This window comes from Ursus americanus, chromosome 21 (assembly GCF_024610735.1).
Source record: "Ursus americanus isolate L20-20 chromosome 21, mUrsAme1.1.p, whole genome shotgun sequence".
NCBI classification, from domain to species: Eukaryota; Metazoa; Chordata; class Mammalia; order Carnivora; family Ursidae; genus Ursus; species Ursus americanus.
The window spans coordinates 42,416,413-42,434,131 of record NC_142147.1 but is presented as its reverse complement, the minus strand read 5'-3'; the positions used below and the strand labels follow the sequence as shown (position 1 = coordinate 42,434,131).

Sequence of the window (17,719 nt, the reverse complement as noted above, 5' to 3'; positions counted from 1 at the left end):
TTTATTTGAGAGCGAGAGACAGAGTGCAAGAGAGAGAGAGAGGGAGCACAGCAGGGTGGAGGGGCAGAGAGAGAAGCAGACTCCCCTCTGAGCAGGGAGCCCAACACGGGGCTTGATCCCAGGACCCCAGGATCATGACCTGAGCTGAAGGCAGACGCTTAACCAACTGAGCCACCCAGGCCCTCCTATATAAAACTCTTTCAAGAAAACATAGAGATTTATAAATCTTTGTGACCTTGGAATTGGCAATATGTTCTTAGTAATCATACTATTACAAGTATTTGACAAGTATTACTTGCACTTTGTAAAGTACAAGTAATGAAAAAATACATTTTAATTCATCAAAGTTAAAGGTTTTGTGCTTCAAACAGCTAAGGGTGTTTTATGGGGTGAAGAAAATTTTGAAAATAGAGAGAGCTGATGTATGCACAACATTGTGAAGACAGGTTACATACCCTGGAATTTACACTAACTACAACTGAATTATACACTTTATTTTTTTTTTAAAGATTTTATTTATTTATTCAACAGAGATAGAGACAGCCAGTGAGAGAGGGAACACAAGCAGGGGGAGTGGGAGAGGAAGAAGCAGGCTCATAGCGGAAGAGCCTGATGTGGGGCTCGATCCCAGAACGCCGGGATCACGCCCTGAGCCGAAGGCAGACGCTTAACCGCTGTGCCACCCAGGCGCCCCGAATTATACACTTTAAAATGGTTAACTATTATGTGAATCCACCTAAATAAGAAAAACCTTTGAAAAAAAGAAGTCAAAAGAAAACTGGAATAAAAAGATATTGTTTCATTAATAATTAAGATATTGTAAATTAAAACCATAATGACAGATCACTATAAATACATCAGATAAAAAGTGTAAGGATTCCAAATCTTGGCAAAGATGTGAAGCAGCAGGTAAACATACACTGTTAGAAACAGAATCTTATAGAACCACTCTGAAAAAGTTTGGTATTATTTAGGTTAATATACATATTCCTATGATTCAGCAATTATGCTCCTAGGAAAAACATATACTAGAATGTTTATAGCAACATTTTTTATTAAGAGCAAATAGATGAAAACCCCAATATCCACAAAAAATACATATTGGATAAAGTAAAGTATGATATAGTCATACAGCTATTGAAATGCAATAGCACGTGGCATTGAAAATAAACAAGATACATGTAAACTATTCCATATGAATTAATTTTAAAAATATTAGACACAAAATTAACAAGACACACAGTATGATTTAATTTATATAAAGTTTAAAAGCAGGCAAAATTATAAACATTCTTTAGGTTGTCACAAATAGTTGGTAAAATGGATGTCTATAATAGCAGAGGAATTATTTTTACAAAAGTCTTTTTGAGGGTTACACTTCAGTAGGAAGTAAAAAAAGATTAATTTTGTTTGGGTAGGCAAAGGTATTTGAGGTAACAGCAAAGTATTTTTTAAACTGCATGACGGTTACATGGGTTATTATTTTTTAAATATTTTTTTTGGTCAAATATTACTGCGTGTTTCTGTGAGGGTGTTTTTTTTTTAAGATTTTAAAAATTTATTTATTTATTTATTTATTTGACAGAGAGAGAGAGTACAAGCAGGAGAGCTGCAGGGAGAGGGGGAAGTAGGCTCCTGCTGAGCGGACAGCCCCATGTGGGGCTCGATCCCAGAACCCTGGGATCATGACCTGAGCCGAAGGTAGATGCTTAAGCATCTTCCACTGAGCCACCCAGGAATCCCTCTGTGAGGGTGTTTTTGAATGAGTTCAACATTTAAATAAGTAAATTGACTTGTGAGTTAAAGACTGAGGAAAGCATATTGCCTTTCCTAATATGGGTGGGCCTCATACAATTAAAGGCCTGAACAGAACAAAAGTCTGATCCCCCAGTGAATAAAGGGAATTTCTCCTGCATGACTGCATTCTAGCTGGGCCATCAGTTTTCTTCCTGCCTTTTAAACTCAAACTGAAACAGTAGTGCTTCCCAGATCTCGAGCTCACTGGCCTTTGCACTGGAATCTACCATTAGTTTCTGGTTCTCTAGCTTGTGGACTGTAGATCTTGGGGTTTGTCAGCCTCCATTATTGCATGACACAATTCCTTATTATATATTTATATAGTTCCTATTGGTTCTGATTCCCTGGAGAACCCTGACAAATCTCCCTCCCCTTCTTCAATGTATATATCCATACATATATGTGGATATATGTATGTGTGTGTGTGTGTGTGTGCGTTTAAGAATCATTGTACGTGTACAGCACTATTTAGTGAGCCTAATCTTTTTTGGTTTTTCTTTTTTTTTTCTTTTTAAAAAAATTTTTTTAAGGTTTTATTTATTCATTTGACAGAGAGAAAGAGACAGCCAGCGAGAGAGGGAACACAAGCGGGGGAGTGGGAGAGGAAGAAGCAGGCTCCCAGCGGAGGAGCCTGATGCGGGGCTCGATCCCAGAACGCACGGATCACTCCCTGAGCCGAAGGCAGACACTTAATGACTGAGCCAGCCAGGCACCCTGGTTTTTCTTAGTATAACTGAAAACAAGAGTTTGAGAAAATTCAAGAAAACTGCCTTTCCCTAAGTGAGAATAAACTTGCATTTTGTCCATGATATATTAGCTAATTTTATTTTTTTTATATCATTCCTGGAGATTTGGATCCAAACTATCTTGGTTAAGATCATTAGCTCTGAAGTCTGACAAACCCTTTCAATACAGGTCTAAAATCCAGGTCTGAATACTTACGTCCTTGGGTAAATTATTTGCCCCTCTAAGACTCAGTTTTCTCCTCTATAGAATATTGGCAAAAAATTATCAGTTTCTAAGGTGTTATATACAGTGCCTTACACATAATAAAGCTCAAGAAATGGTATTTTCATTTATTAATTATCCTTTATTATGCCATACAGTTATTTGTGTAAGTCCACAAAATCATAATAAAAAGTGTTCTGTTAGACATTTCACTCAGTGAATTGCCAGATACTCTATTACTTTTTTGTTCCTGATTCTCTATTATTATTGTATCAGAATTTCATTTTAAATCTTATTGTTTTAAGATACCACAACTTTATAAAATGATTTAACATAAATGGTAACATATGACAAGCTCACCAATATTGGGGAAGGCATTGCTACATTCTTTTGTGTTCAAAATCTACATATGATTTGAGAAATAAGACATGCAAATTCCTCCTGAGGTAAGTCATCTTTCTTGGATGTCTCTAAACTCCTCTTTCTGACTGTACCAACAAGAGCCCAAAGTGGTTATTCTCTATAAATAGTGTGCATCCCTAGAGTTAAAAATACACTGCCTGTAGTTGTAATGGGTCATCACTGTTGGCTTCTGTTCCAGAGACCTAAGTCTGTGTCTTTTTTTTAAAGACACTTTTTTTTAAAACTTTATTTATTTGAGTAATCTCTACACTCAACATGGGGCTCAAACTCACAACCCCAAGATCAAGAGTCTCATGCTCTTCTGACTGAGCAGCCAGGTGCTCCTAGATCTATAGAACTCAGAAAAACCAGTTGGTGTTCATTGGTTCAGATAGTAAGTCTCTCAAATGCCTTATCCTTCCCAAAGGTCCCATCTGATTATACAATAATCAGTGAACAGAGATTGATCTAATTTTAAATTAGCATCATATCATGATGTAATTTATCTCTTTTTTTGGCTTTGGTTTGTCTTTGATCTTTCCTTTTCAGAGAAAAGCACAGTCAACTTAACCCAGTCTATTTGTATAATATACATTAAAGAATTATCCTTTATTTAAAAAAAAAAGGCAAGATGAGTATTTAGAAAATTGTTAGCGCTTACTATACTTTCCTTTGTCTTTTTTCAAGAAGTAGTCATGTTGTATATAAAGGACACCCTCCTGGGCAGATATCATGGCCTCCTGGACACAGCACTGTATTGTTGAAGGTGCACTGATGGGCAATAAAGACAGTGCTCCACATGTCAGATTTATCTTCTCATCTCTTGGAGACCTGAATTCAAACCCAGAATATATTTTATACATGCCTGAATGTACAAAGCTTTTTTTAACTTCAAATTAAAAAAAAAAAAAAAACAGAGTACATTCCCCAGTTTATCTGATAAAACGAGTATAGCCATGATGCCAAATAACAAAACAACTATAAAAGAAAATAATTTCAGGCTGAGCTAACTTATAAACATAGATATAAAAATGGAAAAAATTCTAGCAAACTAAATACAGTAAGTAATAAAAAAGAAAAGACTATAAGTTTATTTTATTCAAGGAAGATAAGATTCCTCTAACATTAGAAAATATATTAACATAATTAACTTTGTTAACAGATTAAAGAGAAAAAGCAAAATTATCTCCAATAAACAGAATAATTTGATGAAATTCAACATCCAATTATTAAAAAGAAAAAAGAACTTAAAAACCTGTGAGTAGAAGGAAATTTCCTTATACTGATGAATGGTACCTATAAAATACAAGAAAGAACATACCAAATGATGAAAAAGTAAATGGATGTCCTTAAAAGTTGTAGCAAGTAAAATATATAAACCACTGGAAAGCAAGAAACCAAATTGATGTTTGCAGATCTTATGACTGCCTACAAGGAAAAAATGCAAAAGATTCTCTAACAGATTGTTATATTTAATAAAAGATTTCACAGAACTCTTAGAAATAAACCAGAAAACAGGCCAACTGCATCTCTACATACCAGCAACAAAGTTAGAAAAATACATTTTATTTAGGGGTGTCTGACTGGCTCAGTCAGTAGGACAGGCAACTCTTGATCTTGGGATTGTGAGTTCGAGCCCCACATTGTGTATAGAGGTTACTTTAAAAAAATAAAATACGATATAAAAAAGAAAAAGAAAATACATTTTATTACAAATAGTATCACTGCAAAGTACTTAGAAATGTATACTGTGTGAACAGAATTATAAAAGTGGGCTGACATATTAAACAACACCAAAATATATGGAAATGTCATTTCTTATTAAAAGGAAGCATCAATTTTGTAAAGCCATCAACTCTCCTGAGTAATCTATATATTCAATGCAATTGTAACCAAAATTACAAGTTTCTCATGGATCTTGACAAGATGACTTTCTAACCTATATATAGAAGACTAAGGGACACTCCTTAAAAATAAGCTGGAAGGGCTTGCTCTATCAGATGTCAAGACTTACTACAAAACAATACTCACTGACTGTGGCATTGGCACAAAGAAAAAATTAGAGAACTATGGCACAGGAGACTGAGTCAGGAATACACTCACACACATATGGAAACCTATGATCAGACAATCCTGGCACTGCAACACTTCCAGATTAAATAAGACTAAAAGAGAGAGGATACTAAATTCAATGTGTGATCCTAGACTGTTTCCTGGACAGTGCCTGGGGAACAGAGGATGAGGGCACAGTGAGTTGCTACAAAAAACATTATTGGGACCAGTGAAAAATCTTGAATATAGACTGTTAAATAAGAGTACTGTGTAATTGTGTAAATTTCTTATTTTAATAAGTGTACTGTGGTCATGTAAGAGAATACTCTTGTTCTGAGAAAATAACAAACAGACATGTTTAAAGGTAAAGAAGCAAATGTCCACAACTTATTCTTAAATATGCATTGTGTATGTGTGTGTGGGCACGTGCAAATATAGAGGGAACAACTACAAGCACATACAGGAATGATCCTGCAAATGAGGCAAAAGTAAACTGTTGGTGAATATGAGTAAAGAGTATACAAGAATACTTTGTACTATTCTTGTAACTTTTCTGCAAATTTGAAATTTAATCAAAATTTAAAGTTACCCAAAACAAGACATATCATTAAATAATTCTCATGTTAAATATGAAACTAAATAGAAATATAATATATCTAGAAATGAAGTGAAAAGGAGAGCAATATATATAAAAAACATAGACACAGGAAAATTACAAAGAAAAAAATTAATAACATTAAGCTTTAAAAAATAAAATAAAACTGATCTAAATTCAATATTGTAACAAAATAGCAGGAAAGCATTAATGAAGATAAAAACAGAATACGAAAATTTTAAAATATGTAAGATTCACAAAACTCAAAACTTGCTTTTGAAAAGCATGAAGACTGCTGATTAAACAAGTGTGAAAACTATTTTATATTTTCTCCCAACACACCACTAAAATGACCAAACAATGTCATTAATCAAAATATTAATTGCTGGCAAGAACACAGGTATGCCAGATATTGTTGACTTCCTCCTTCAAACTCATCTCTCCCTACTTACTTGCTACAAAATGGTTTTGGTTTTGGTTTTTTTGATAGTTACAGTACTCAGCTCTAGAAAACAAATCATGATTTGTCTAAGTTAGTGGTTCTTAACTCTGACTGCAATTAGAATCAATTGGGTAGCCAGCGGTTGGGCGTCTGCCTTCGGCTCAGGGCGTGGTCCCGGCGTTACGGGATCAAGCCCCACGTCAGGCTCCTCCACTATGAGCCTGCTTCTTCCTCTCCCACTCCCCCTGCTTGTGTTCCCTCTCTCGCTGGCTGTCTCTATCTCTGTCAAATAAATAAATAAATAAATCTTTAAAAAAAAAAATTCCAGAGCTTGAACATCACTCCAGACCAATTAAATCTCAATGTTTTTCTCGTCACTTTGCATGAGCTTTTAAGTCATTAATTCGCAACTGTGACAGCATTCTAGAATCATCTGGTGCTCTTTTAAAAATGATGATACTCAGGCCATATCCCAGATGAATTAAATCAGAATCGTTGTGGGCAGGACCTTAACCAAGGTTAAGAATAACTAGCATAAATTAAAAGAAAATATTAGTCCTCTGCCCCTATTTGTTGCAAGTGCTTTTTGGCACCTCATGTAGCCATAAGTAAACTAACTGGAAGTGGAGAAACACGTTCTGTCAGAGAAAGCTAGGCATACTATGAAGTGAACAAGATATTGTGAAGTTTAACTTATAAATATTTACTGAAGTTTAAAATATGTGTATTCTATTGTTTCCATAATTTCACTTCTAGTATATACCTTAGAGAAAGCCTATACATAAACGTTCATTAGAACAGTGATTGCCACAGTCATAACTATATGAAACTAAGTATTTAAAAACCAAAAAATGATTAAACATACCACAGTACTACAAAATATGGTCTTACACGAAGCAACTAAAGTGAGGTAGTTCTATACTTATGTGTACAATACTTCACACAGAATGAGGAAGCAAGTTTCTGAATGGGAACAATAACTACCAAATGACTGACACTAAGTGAATCTTCTAAGTGAATGTTCTAAGAATCCTGTTGTAAGGATTTTACATGAACCAACTCAAACCTTGGACCAACCCTATGATGCAATTATTTTCCACATTTTGCAGCCTATACTTAGAATTCTCTTTACACAGATATACTTTTATGTGACAAAACAGTACCACATACATGTGTGCATATATTTAAATGCACAGGATACAGGTAAAAAGGATAAATAATTAACTTAGAACAGTGGCTACCTTTGGTACTTTTTGTAGATACCGGGGAACAGGGACTCTGGTCGCATGGCATGGAAGCCTCTCCATAACATATAAATTATTTTTATAAGAAAAATATATAATTATTATTTAACTAAAAATAAAACTTAAAAAGGAAAACACTAGCATTCAGGCTAAGGAGATACTTGTTTATAAAGGCAATAGTTTGTAAGCTAACCATATTCAACAAAAGGGGCTTGATAAGATGCTAACACTATGAAACCATGACAACTCATGGTAATGATACATGTGTAAAAGCATGACAGTTGTTCAGAATGTATTTTGGCATGATAAAGATGGTTTACAGGTCAGTGGCCATAGTATGATCACATTAAAGAAAGAATTCTAAACATTTGCTCTAACAATTTGTCAGCAGTCTTTAATTGACAGGACTACAGATGACCTTTTCTTTTATTTCTGCTTCTCTGTATTTTCTAAATTTGCTGTAATAAAGAATTATTTTATAATGAAAGGAACAGAGAATACAGCTATTTTCAGAAAAAAAAAGTGACGTATTTGATCAGGTATTCAAAGATTTATAAAAGGAAATGATCTAAACATGGCACAGGTACAAGCACAGATACATAAATTTTTTAAAAGTTTAATAGATAATACAACCTATTTAAATAATATAACACCAAGTAGACAATTCAAAGTAACGGAAAAGGAAATAAGTTATTACTAGATAAAAGATACTGGAGCAATACTGAGGAAATGAAAAAAACTGAATTTAGATCCCCAATACACAGCAAAACAAATTTATAATGGTATGTATATAGGAGAATTGAAATGTATAATTCTGGCTCTCAGTGATTTACAAAACATTTGGGGAGCAAAATTTGACTCTAAAATCCTTTGCGGAATAAGGCTGGACACATCATGCTCCCTGACTTTAAAGAATATTATTGTTTTTATAAAGTAATCAAAACAGTATGCAATTGACATAAAAAAAGACACACAGATCAGTGGACCAGAAATAAACCCACACACCACAAACCCAGAAATAAACTATGGCCAATTAATTTCGACAAAGGAGCCAAACATATACAAAAGGGAAAGGACAGCCTCTTTAATAAAAATGGAAAAACTAGACGTCACATGCAAAAGAATGAAACTAGATTATTATCTTACACCATATAAAAAATTAACTCAAAATGGATAAAAGACTTGAACTAAAACCTGAAACCATAAAACTCCTAGAAGAAAACAGAGGCTATTAGCTCCTTGACATTGGTCTTGGATATGATTTTTTGGATATAACTCCACAAGCAAAAGCAACAAAAGCAAAAATAAATGAGTGGACTATATCAAACTAAAAAGCTTCTGAACAGCAAAGGAAATCATCAACAAAATAGAAAGGGAACCTACTGAAGGGAAGAAAATATTTGCAAATCATATACCTGATAAGGGGCATATGATAATATATAAAGAAGTAATACAACTCAATAGCAAATAAACATTCTGATTTAAAAAACGGGCAGAGGTTCCAAATAAACATTGCTCCAGAGGAGACATACAGATGGCCAACAGTACATGAAATGATGCTCAACATTACTAACTATGAGGGAAATGCAAAACAAAACTACAATGAGATATCATCTTACAACTGTTAGAGCGGCTATTACCAAAAATATAAGAAATAATGTGTTGAGAAGGATATGGAGAAAAGGCAACACTCTTGCCCTGCTGATTGGACCGTAAATTGGTGTAGCCACTATGGAAAACAGTATGGAGGTTTCTCAAAAAATTAAAAACAGAATTACCATATGATCCAGCAATTCCACTTTTGAGTATTTATCCAAAGAAAATGAAAACACGAATTCAGAAAGATATATGCACCTTCATGTTCACTGCAGCATTGTTTACAACAGCCAAGATATGGAAAAAATCTGAGTGACCAATAATCAACAAATCAAGATTATTGGAATATTATTCAGTCACTAAAAAGAATGAAATCTTGCCATCTGGGACAACATGTTTGTACCCTGAGGTCATTATGCTAAGTGAAATAAGTCAGACAAAAATAAATACCATATACTTTCACTTATATGTGGAATTTAAACAAACAAATAAAAGCCAAGCTCATAGACACAGAGAACAGATTGGTAGTTACCAGAGACTGGGGGAGGGGGGTGGTAGTGAAATGGGTAAAGGGGTTCAAAAGGTACAAACTTCCAGTTATAAAACAAATAAGTCATGGGTAGTAAATAATACTGCACTGCATATTTGAATGTTGATAATAGACTAAATCTTAAAAATCCTCATCACAAGAAAAACTATGTATGGTGATGGATATTAACTAGACTTACTGTGGGGTCATTTCAAAATATATACAAATATCAAATCATTATCTTGTATTTCTGAAACTAATATAATGTTACATGGCATTTATACCTCAATTTAAAAAAATCCTTTGGGAACCACCAAAAGGCCGTTAGTTAAGTGCTTCATACTGTAATAGATAGATCCCAAAAACAAGAAGTAGAGGAGAAAGGGAGCTCACATTTATTGAACTTCTGTAGTGTACCAACTGTTCTACACATATTTTATTTCATTCTCAACATTAAGTGAGAACAAGAACCTCTCATTTACAGGTTAAACAGCTCACAGGTAGTATAGCTGAGATCAGAAGCCACATCTGATACTAGAGCCCATGCTTTTTACACCATGTTACAGACAGACTAGCATAGGTAAAATAATCTGAGAGATGATGTTTCTTTTTTTTATTATTCTGAAGAAGCCAGTATTTAAACTAAACAGTTAATGAGAATAGATGGCAAAGATGCAAAGGCAAAAACTATCTGACAAAGGACAGTGGAAGGTAGGGGGAAGAGGAAAGGGCAATTAAAAAAGAAATATAATATGGAGAGAACAGTAAAAGGTACCCTAAAAAGCAGAACTGATCGGACCAGAATGTTATTAAAATAAGAATTTTAGATCATAGATATCTACATCTGTACCTAAGGCTATACCTATTTTTTAAAATTTTTGAACATTTTATTATTTTTGAGAGAGAGAGTGAGTAAGAGAGAGAGAGAGAGAGCACAAGCTGGGGGAGAGGCAGAGGGAGAGAGAGAAGCAGACTCCCTGCCTGATGTGGGGCTCCTGATGCAGGACACTGGGATCATGACCTGAGCCGGGGGCAGACGCTTAAATGACCGAGCCACCCAGGTGCCCCTTTTTATTAAATTTTAAGCATTTTCCACATCCAGCATGGGGCTTGAACTTATAGCCCCAAGATCAAGAGTTGCACGTTCCACTGACTGAGCCAGTCAGGCACCCCCTACCTAATTTTTATATCCCCACTTCCAAAAATGTATTTGAGGAGGCTAAGAGTTAAAGAAAAAAATTTCTAATCATACACAATGGTCATAGGTAACAGGTACTCAGTATCATAAACACAGGCTAAAATTATTACTATGACTTATCATTATTTGAAGTGCTCGGACTCCTGGCACTCAATGCAAAAGATACAATGGATTATACAGTTCCTATTTGCCTAGGACTATTTACAGGAGATAAGCAAGACCTTCTTGAGAAAACCTTAAGAAGACCTAAAATAACAGAGGTTCACGTTCTTAGAAGAGTCACCAAATTTTTACTCACACAATTATAGATACAACGCAGTTCATCTAAATCACAAAAGATGCTTGAGTGGAACCAAGCTATTTCAAAAAATTTATATGGAAATGAAGAGGAACACAAACAGCCAAGACACTCTTGAAGAACAAGAGGTAAGAGGACTTGCTCCAAATATTATAAAGTCACAGTGAATAAGATAGCATAATACTGCTGCAAGGAGAGAAAAATAGAGCAACGGAACAGAATATAATGTCCAGAAGTAGATGTAGACATACATGATCACTTGATTTTTTACTAAAATGGCACTGCAGATCAGTGTAGAAAAGATGAACTTTACAATATATGATACTGGGACAACTGGGTACCCATATGGGGGATAAAATCACTACCTACAGAAATCAATTCCAGGTAGTGTAAAGACCTACATGTTAAAGCCAAAGACTGGAAAGCTTCTAGAAGAGAATATAAGAAAATCTTCATTATTTCAAGGTAGCAGAAAATTTCTTAAACAAACACTAACCACTGAAAAAGATTTCATAACATTTAAATCCCAAACCTCTATTCATCAAAAGGCACCAGAATGAAAAACCAAGCCAGAGCAGAAGAAAATATTTAGTCACTATTATACAGAATATCTATCTATCTATCTATCTATCTATCTATCTATCTATCTATCTATTTTAATCAGAGAAAAACAACTCAATTAAAAATTGGAAAAACATTTGAACAAGTGTTTTACAAAAGAGAACATCTGGTTGGGCAAGAATTGGTGTTCAGTTTCATTGATAATCTAGGAAATACCAATTAAATGTGATTAATAACATTAGACATCCACCAAATTAGCAAAAATTTAAAAGTATGATGATGCCAAGGGCTGGCACGGATGTGGAGCAAAAACAATCTTTCTAAACAGCTGATACAAGTAAAAACTTGCACAGTATCTTTAGAGAACAGTTTGACATTGTCTAGTAAAACTGAAGACATACAAACTCTATCCCTAGCAATTTAATCACAATTTTAGCATATATGCTAAAGAAATGCAAGCACACATGTACCAAAATATGTGCACAAAATATTCATAGTCACATCACTTGTAACAGTCAACAAACTGGAAACAAGTCATATACCCATGAAAAGTAGAATGGATAAGTAGTAAACTGTGATGCTATTGTGCAAGATAATATATATACACATACAGCAATGGGAAAAAAATGTACTGTAGTTACAGGAAACATGAATGAAGCTCATATTTTTTATGAAAAAAGACACAAAAGAATGTCTATTAATAATAGAAAACACATAAACTAAACCTTCTGTGATTCTGGAATTCATACACTAAAGTTCTAATGAAAGGCAAAGAACTGATCACAGTAGTCATCACCAGAGGAACACAATTGTTTGTGGAAGGGTACATTAGAGGTTTCTTTAGAGATGGCTGTATTCTATTTCTTAGGTACTCCCTATTGTGAGTCTTTATAATTATGTATTAAATGGCACAAATGAGGAGGATATGCCATTTCTGTATCTAATTTGAGAGAGAAAAAAAAGCCACAGGCATTCAAATAAATATGCACTTCTAAAAATGTTTCACATATTAAATCACATGGGAAAATACTTAAATATAATTTTATGTAAAAATGTAGGCTATTATGGTAAATTCTGAATGAATTCAGTTTTTAAAAATCACATTTTATATACATACATAAAACAGACCAGAAAGAAAATACAAAAAAGTTAGCATTGGTTTTAACTGGGAATTGAAATTTTCTTCAAAAGATGTACTTCTGAAATTATTTAAAATAGTCATGCCTTACTTTTATAAATAGAAAAAAATAGTATTTTTTTTAAAAGACAGCATAAAGGAAAATTAAACCATTTGACAAATTAGTAAGAGAAAATCAAGTGCTCCTCAGGGCTTAGGGATTACAGCCAATCACATTTTCTCAGAGGGGAAATTCCAGGGATCAAGTCACCTGATGGGCAAGAATTTTCAAGAGGAGAAAAGCAGGTAAATTCTTTTTTTTTTTTTTTAAGATTTTTTTTAAATTTATTTATTTGACAGAGAGACAGCCAGCGAGAGAGGGAACACAAGCTGGGGGAGTGGGAGAGGAAGAAGCAGGCTCCCAGCGGAGGAGCCCGATGTGGGGCTCGATCCCAGCACGCCGAGATCACGGCCAGAGCACGCCCAGAGCCGAAGGCAGACGCTTAACGACTGCGCCACCCAGGCGCCCGAAGCAGGTAAAGTCTTGACAAAGAAAAGGGCATTTCAGGAAACAAGGGGAAACGACAAACTACCTTTCGGGAGCCTTGTGGATGTTCAACAGCCATTCTTTACTCCACTCTGGAAGCCTCTGTGCAAGCAAAGCAGAGCTGAGGAAGAAGAAAACAGGAAACATCAGGTTCTTCTGGGAGCCCAGGCCAACCAACCGCCCGCCATCTATAAATGTAGGTCAGGCAAGACTAGGGCGTCCTGTTCAATTACCAGCATCAAGACAAGAGCAGGGTCACTGCAGTTCTGGGCGGAATCTGTCCCTGAGCTCACAGAGGTCCCCCCGGGAGCAGAGCGCTGGAGTCACAAAGGCAGACAAAGGCGCCCCACAACTACAGTGCTATACGGACACACAGTCCCACAAACTCACACCATGGGGGCACGGGCACCCCAAACCTAAACACAACTGGCTGCACATGGTCACGCAAGCATACACACCACGGGAACAGACACAGTCACAATCGCAGTCATAAGCACCGCACACACTCATATTCCCACTGCCACACTATGGGGACACAGTGACAACAACGAATTGACACGCACCCTACACCAATAACAACACAAATGCATACACTATGGGTAAACACAATCACAGATCTGAGAGTTAAGACATCCCACACCTACAGTTCAGCAAATGGTCATAAACACACACGCACCAACAAGACACCCAGTTTTACAACCGCGGTCAAAGAACACTACAGTCGCAAAAACCCGGTCACACAATTAAATCTCATCACATATAAACAATCATAACCGCAAATCAAGCCCTCCTCCCCGCCCTCACAGTTCCGTACACGCTCACACTGACACAGAGACACAGTCACATTTAGACACACACCCTCCTCACAATCTCCGCTGCTCAGCTGGCTCCCCAACACACCCCGCACAGGCCAGTGGTTCCAGACACGCCGGCCCCAACCCCGGGCTCCAGGCCACCTTACCTATGCCTCCTTGTAGGGTCAGCACCCCTCTACCCTACTTGGACAAGTCGAACACGACAGCTCCCACAGCGCCCGGAGGCCGTCTGCCCCTACCCGCCAGAAGATCCCTCCCACTCCTCAGGAGAGGGGCTAGTTCTCGCGGGAGGGAGCACTGAGCCTAGAGGCCTCTGGGAGATGTAGTATAGATGTAGCGACAGGTTGCTGAAAAGCGGTCTCCTGCATACATCGACCGCCCGGTGGCACCAAGCCCGGACTCAGTCAAAACTGCGTCTTCCGGCTAAGCAGCGCACCTGAGGCTTCCGCGAGTTTCAGCTGATTAGGATTCTGTCAACCAAACTGTAGTCAGCCTCGTCGGAGCCCTCCTCTTGACCAGGTCTCGTCCTTGACCTGCTGACCCTAGTTCAGCAAGAATCCCCCTGCTCTTGATATTTAACCAAGCTCCTCTTAGTAATTTTCTATCCACTGACTCCCTCACTCTGACCCTTGGATATAAATCCCAGCTACTGTTATATACTGTGTTGAGTCCAGTATCTCTTCTCCATTGCGACAGTCTCTAATAAAGTCTTCCTTACCTGTTTAACTTGCCTGGTGCAGTTTTTCGTTTACAAAGCCCCCAGTGCGGTTCTCTCGGGCTTTGACGACTCACCCTGCAACACACTGGGCCCTAAGGCCTCCTGGGAAATGCAGTCCTGGACTTCGCCAACTGCCAGATGGACCAGGCCAAGGTAAGCGGTGTCCTCTAGGCACTGAGGTGAGGCCTGGCTGCCCTTAAGTGCCCTGGAGGGTGATCGGAATTCTACTTTGCCCTGGTAATACAAAAATGCTCTTGAGGCAGGCTGCTGCAGACCTTGTCAGAAGAACGAACCCAAATGTGGACCTGAGCACCTGTGACCAAAGCAGCCTGGGGAGTTTGAAAGGGAGGCATCTTCAAGCCCAGTCATGTATGCTAAAGTGGACAAAGGAGGTCCTGTGTAAGACAGTGGTGAGATTACATGCGTGACTTGTTGAGGCGGGAGGGAGGATAGTTGAGTGAAAAAGAAACTGCATTCGGGTAAAACTGAGGAGTGTGACAGAGTGGTGGCATCAAGATTATGTGTGGCTTAATGAGGCTGGAGGGTCACATCATGGGTTGTGGGCAGCTAGTGGGGCAAGAGTGTCTGGATCCCTGTGCGGATGTGTATTTGTGTGATCACCTGAATGTAGGTCATCTCAGCATGGGTGCCTGATATGGTAGAGGAATCTGAATCCTGTAAGCCTCACTTTCTCTTCAAGCTGATAATAAGGGTATGTCTTCCTGGAGCTTGATTTTAAGAGGAAAAAGCTACATTTTAATTTATATAATAAATAACTTGTAGCATTTTTATATAAACGCTTAAGATTTCAACCATTTCTTCTGGAATAGAATAACAAATCAGTATGACATTTTAAACAAGGTTATTTTGCTATAGGTGACCTGTTTTGTCCACAGTCTTGCCCCCAAACATTTACTCTTTTCTGGTCTTTGGGAGTCGTTGCCAGGGTAAATGTTCGGAGATGTAATTGTTCAATTCAACCAGAAGCAGCAACCACAATTAAAAGACGTTCAGAAGCGGTACAGGGAAAAAAAAAAAAAAAAGAAGCGGTACAGGGATGTGATGCTGGAGAACTAGAGTAACACAGGCATATTAGACATGGATAGTTGTCTGTATAATCCAACTTTTGAAAGTAAAGTGCTGTCTCTTTTCCATTTCTGAAGTATTTAGAAACTTTACATGGCATGATAGATTCAGCTTTGAGATAACAAGTTTCAGGTATTCTCAAACCCTCTGCCATATGATTGCATATGCTCAACCTTTAAGGTAAAAGGTTATTTACTTTGTTCCTCTTTATGTGGTAACTTCCTTAAAGGCCCAGGCTCAGTCTGATTTGGGGGATGGTGCTTGAATTGAAATTCAATCTTATGTCATTTTCCTATATATAGGCTATCACATCACCAAACTGGATAAAATCTTTAAGTTGGAACAAGAAGAGAGGCCATGGATGGTGAATAGAGGAAATGTAAAGGAGGTTCTCTCCAAGTGAGTGAGTGAGTGAGAACCAGGCAGATATGTTTGGGATAAGGCAGAACACAGATGTTCAGTGAGAGAGCTGACACCACTGAAATGTTTTTCAGGATTTCCTTTATAGGCCCTGCTGTCCTTGAGTCTTAATTGATGTGAATCCTCTATCATCATTCTTCCTCTGTCAGTGCCCTCTTTTATTTAAGTAATCCTAGAGGACCATATTCTCCTCATTGTCCTAGTCTACATATGCAGTCTGTCCACAAATCTGCAGTCTCAGGACACCTGGGTGTCTCAGTCAGTTAAGCATCTGCCTTCAGCTGGGGCCGTGATCCCAGGGTCCTGGGATCAGGTCTCACAGAGTCCCACGTCGGGCTCCTTGCTCACCGGGGAGCCTGCTTCTCCCTCGGCCTGCTGTTCCCCCTGCTTGTGCTCTCTCTCTAACAAATAAATAAATAAAATTTAAAAATCTGCTGTTTTTCGAAACTATTATTGTTGCACATTGCGGTTTCTTTTTTTATTACAGTCGATTTTCTACCTTTTTATTGCTAAAAGCATCAGGATTATATTTTACATCTGCATTTCCCATTGTCACTTATTTCCCAAGTCATATTTCAGCAACGTTCATCACCTCTTGAAGTTACTAGCTTAGAAATGGCTGCTGCTTTCCTCCTAGCTCTTTCTGCCAACCTTTTTTATTTCACAATTGTTTTTAAAGGAATCATCTCATTCATCTTAAATATTTAAACAAGGTTATAGTGGGGGGAAAAAAAGAAGTCTCCCTATCAACTATTTCTCTTCTCCATCTGCATCTACTGTGACTAGTTACATATGTAAACTGCTTTGAGTAATTCTATATTTATACCAAAATGTCTATGTATATAAAGCCCCTCATCTTTATTTTTCACAAATGTTAGTATACTATAAAGCATCTAGTTTTTTACTCATTATTATTTCTTAGAAGACACCCTGTATTAATACATATTCCTTAATTCCTTTGTATGGTGGTATAGTGTTTTGTGGTAGGGGAAATGTCATACTTTGATACCATATTAATGAATATTTAGGATGTTTTCAGGTTTCTACAATTCTGGAATAATATATATACTAAGCTTTGCATAGATGAGCATGCATCTTTGTAATAAATTTCTTTAAGAAGTGCTGGGCCAGAGGTATGTATAAATATATGCAATCCACATAAGATGAATCACTTTCCATTCCCACCAAAAAAATTATGAGGGTGCCTATTTCCTGTTCCTGTCAAATACTGTATTTTTTCATTTAGCAGCTCAGTGTGACCTATCGAGCCCTTTATCTGTGCCACGTTCTATTCTAGGAAACCATCAGTGAACAAAATGGCCAAAATTTCCTCTCCTCAAGGAGTTTACATTCT

At 37.0% G+C, this 17,719-nt stretch overlaps 2 protein-coding genes across 4 annotated transcripts in view; both read right to left on the bottom strand.

Annotated features, from left to right (window-relative positions):
• The window catches only part of LOC123797392 (uncharacterized), a 32,472-nt gene extending 19,022 nt beyond the window's left edge, over positions 1-13,450 (bottom strand). Inside the window, exon 1 of the mRNA XM_045805274.2 lies at positions 13,373-13,450. The gene's annotated coding sequence lies outside the window, so the exon portion shown is untranslated. The remainder of the gene's footprint in view (positions 1-13,372) is intronic.
• The window catches only part of LOC148108256 (uncharacterized), a 58,627-nt gene extending 44,276 nt beyond the window's left edge, over positions 1-14,351 (bottom strand). For all 3 annotated transcript variants that reach the window (XM_087871077.1, XM_087871078.1, XM_087871076.1), the window contains exons 1-2: positions 14,288-14,351; positions 13,373-13,447 (exon numbers count right to left, since the gene is read on the bottom strand). In XM_087871077.1, the coding sequence (XP_087727203.1) occupies positions 13,373-13,405 (33 nt within the window). In that variant the 5' untranslated portion in view covers positions 13,406-13,447; positions 14,288-14,351. The remainder of the gene's footprint in view (positions 1-13,372; positions 13,448-14,287) is intronic.
• Between the last annotated feature and the right edge of the window lie 3,368 nt (positions 14,352-17,719).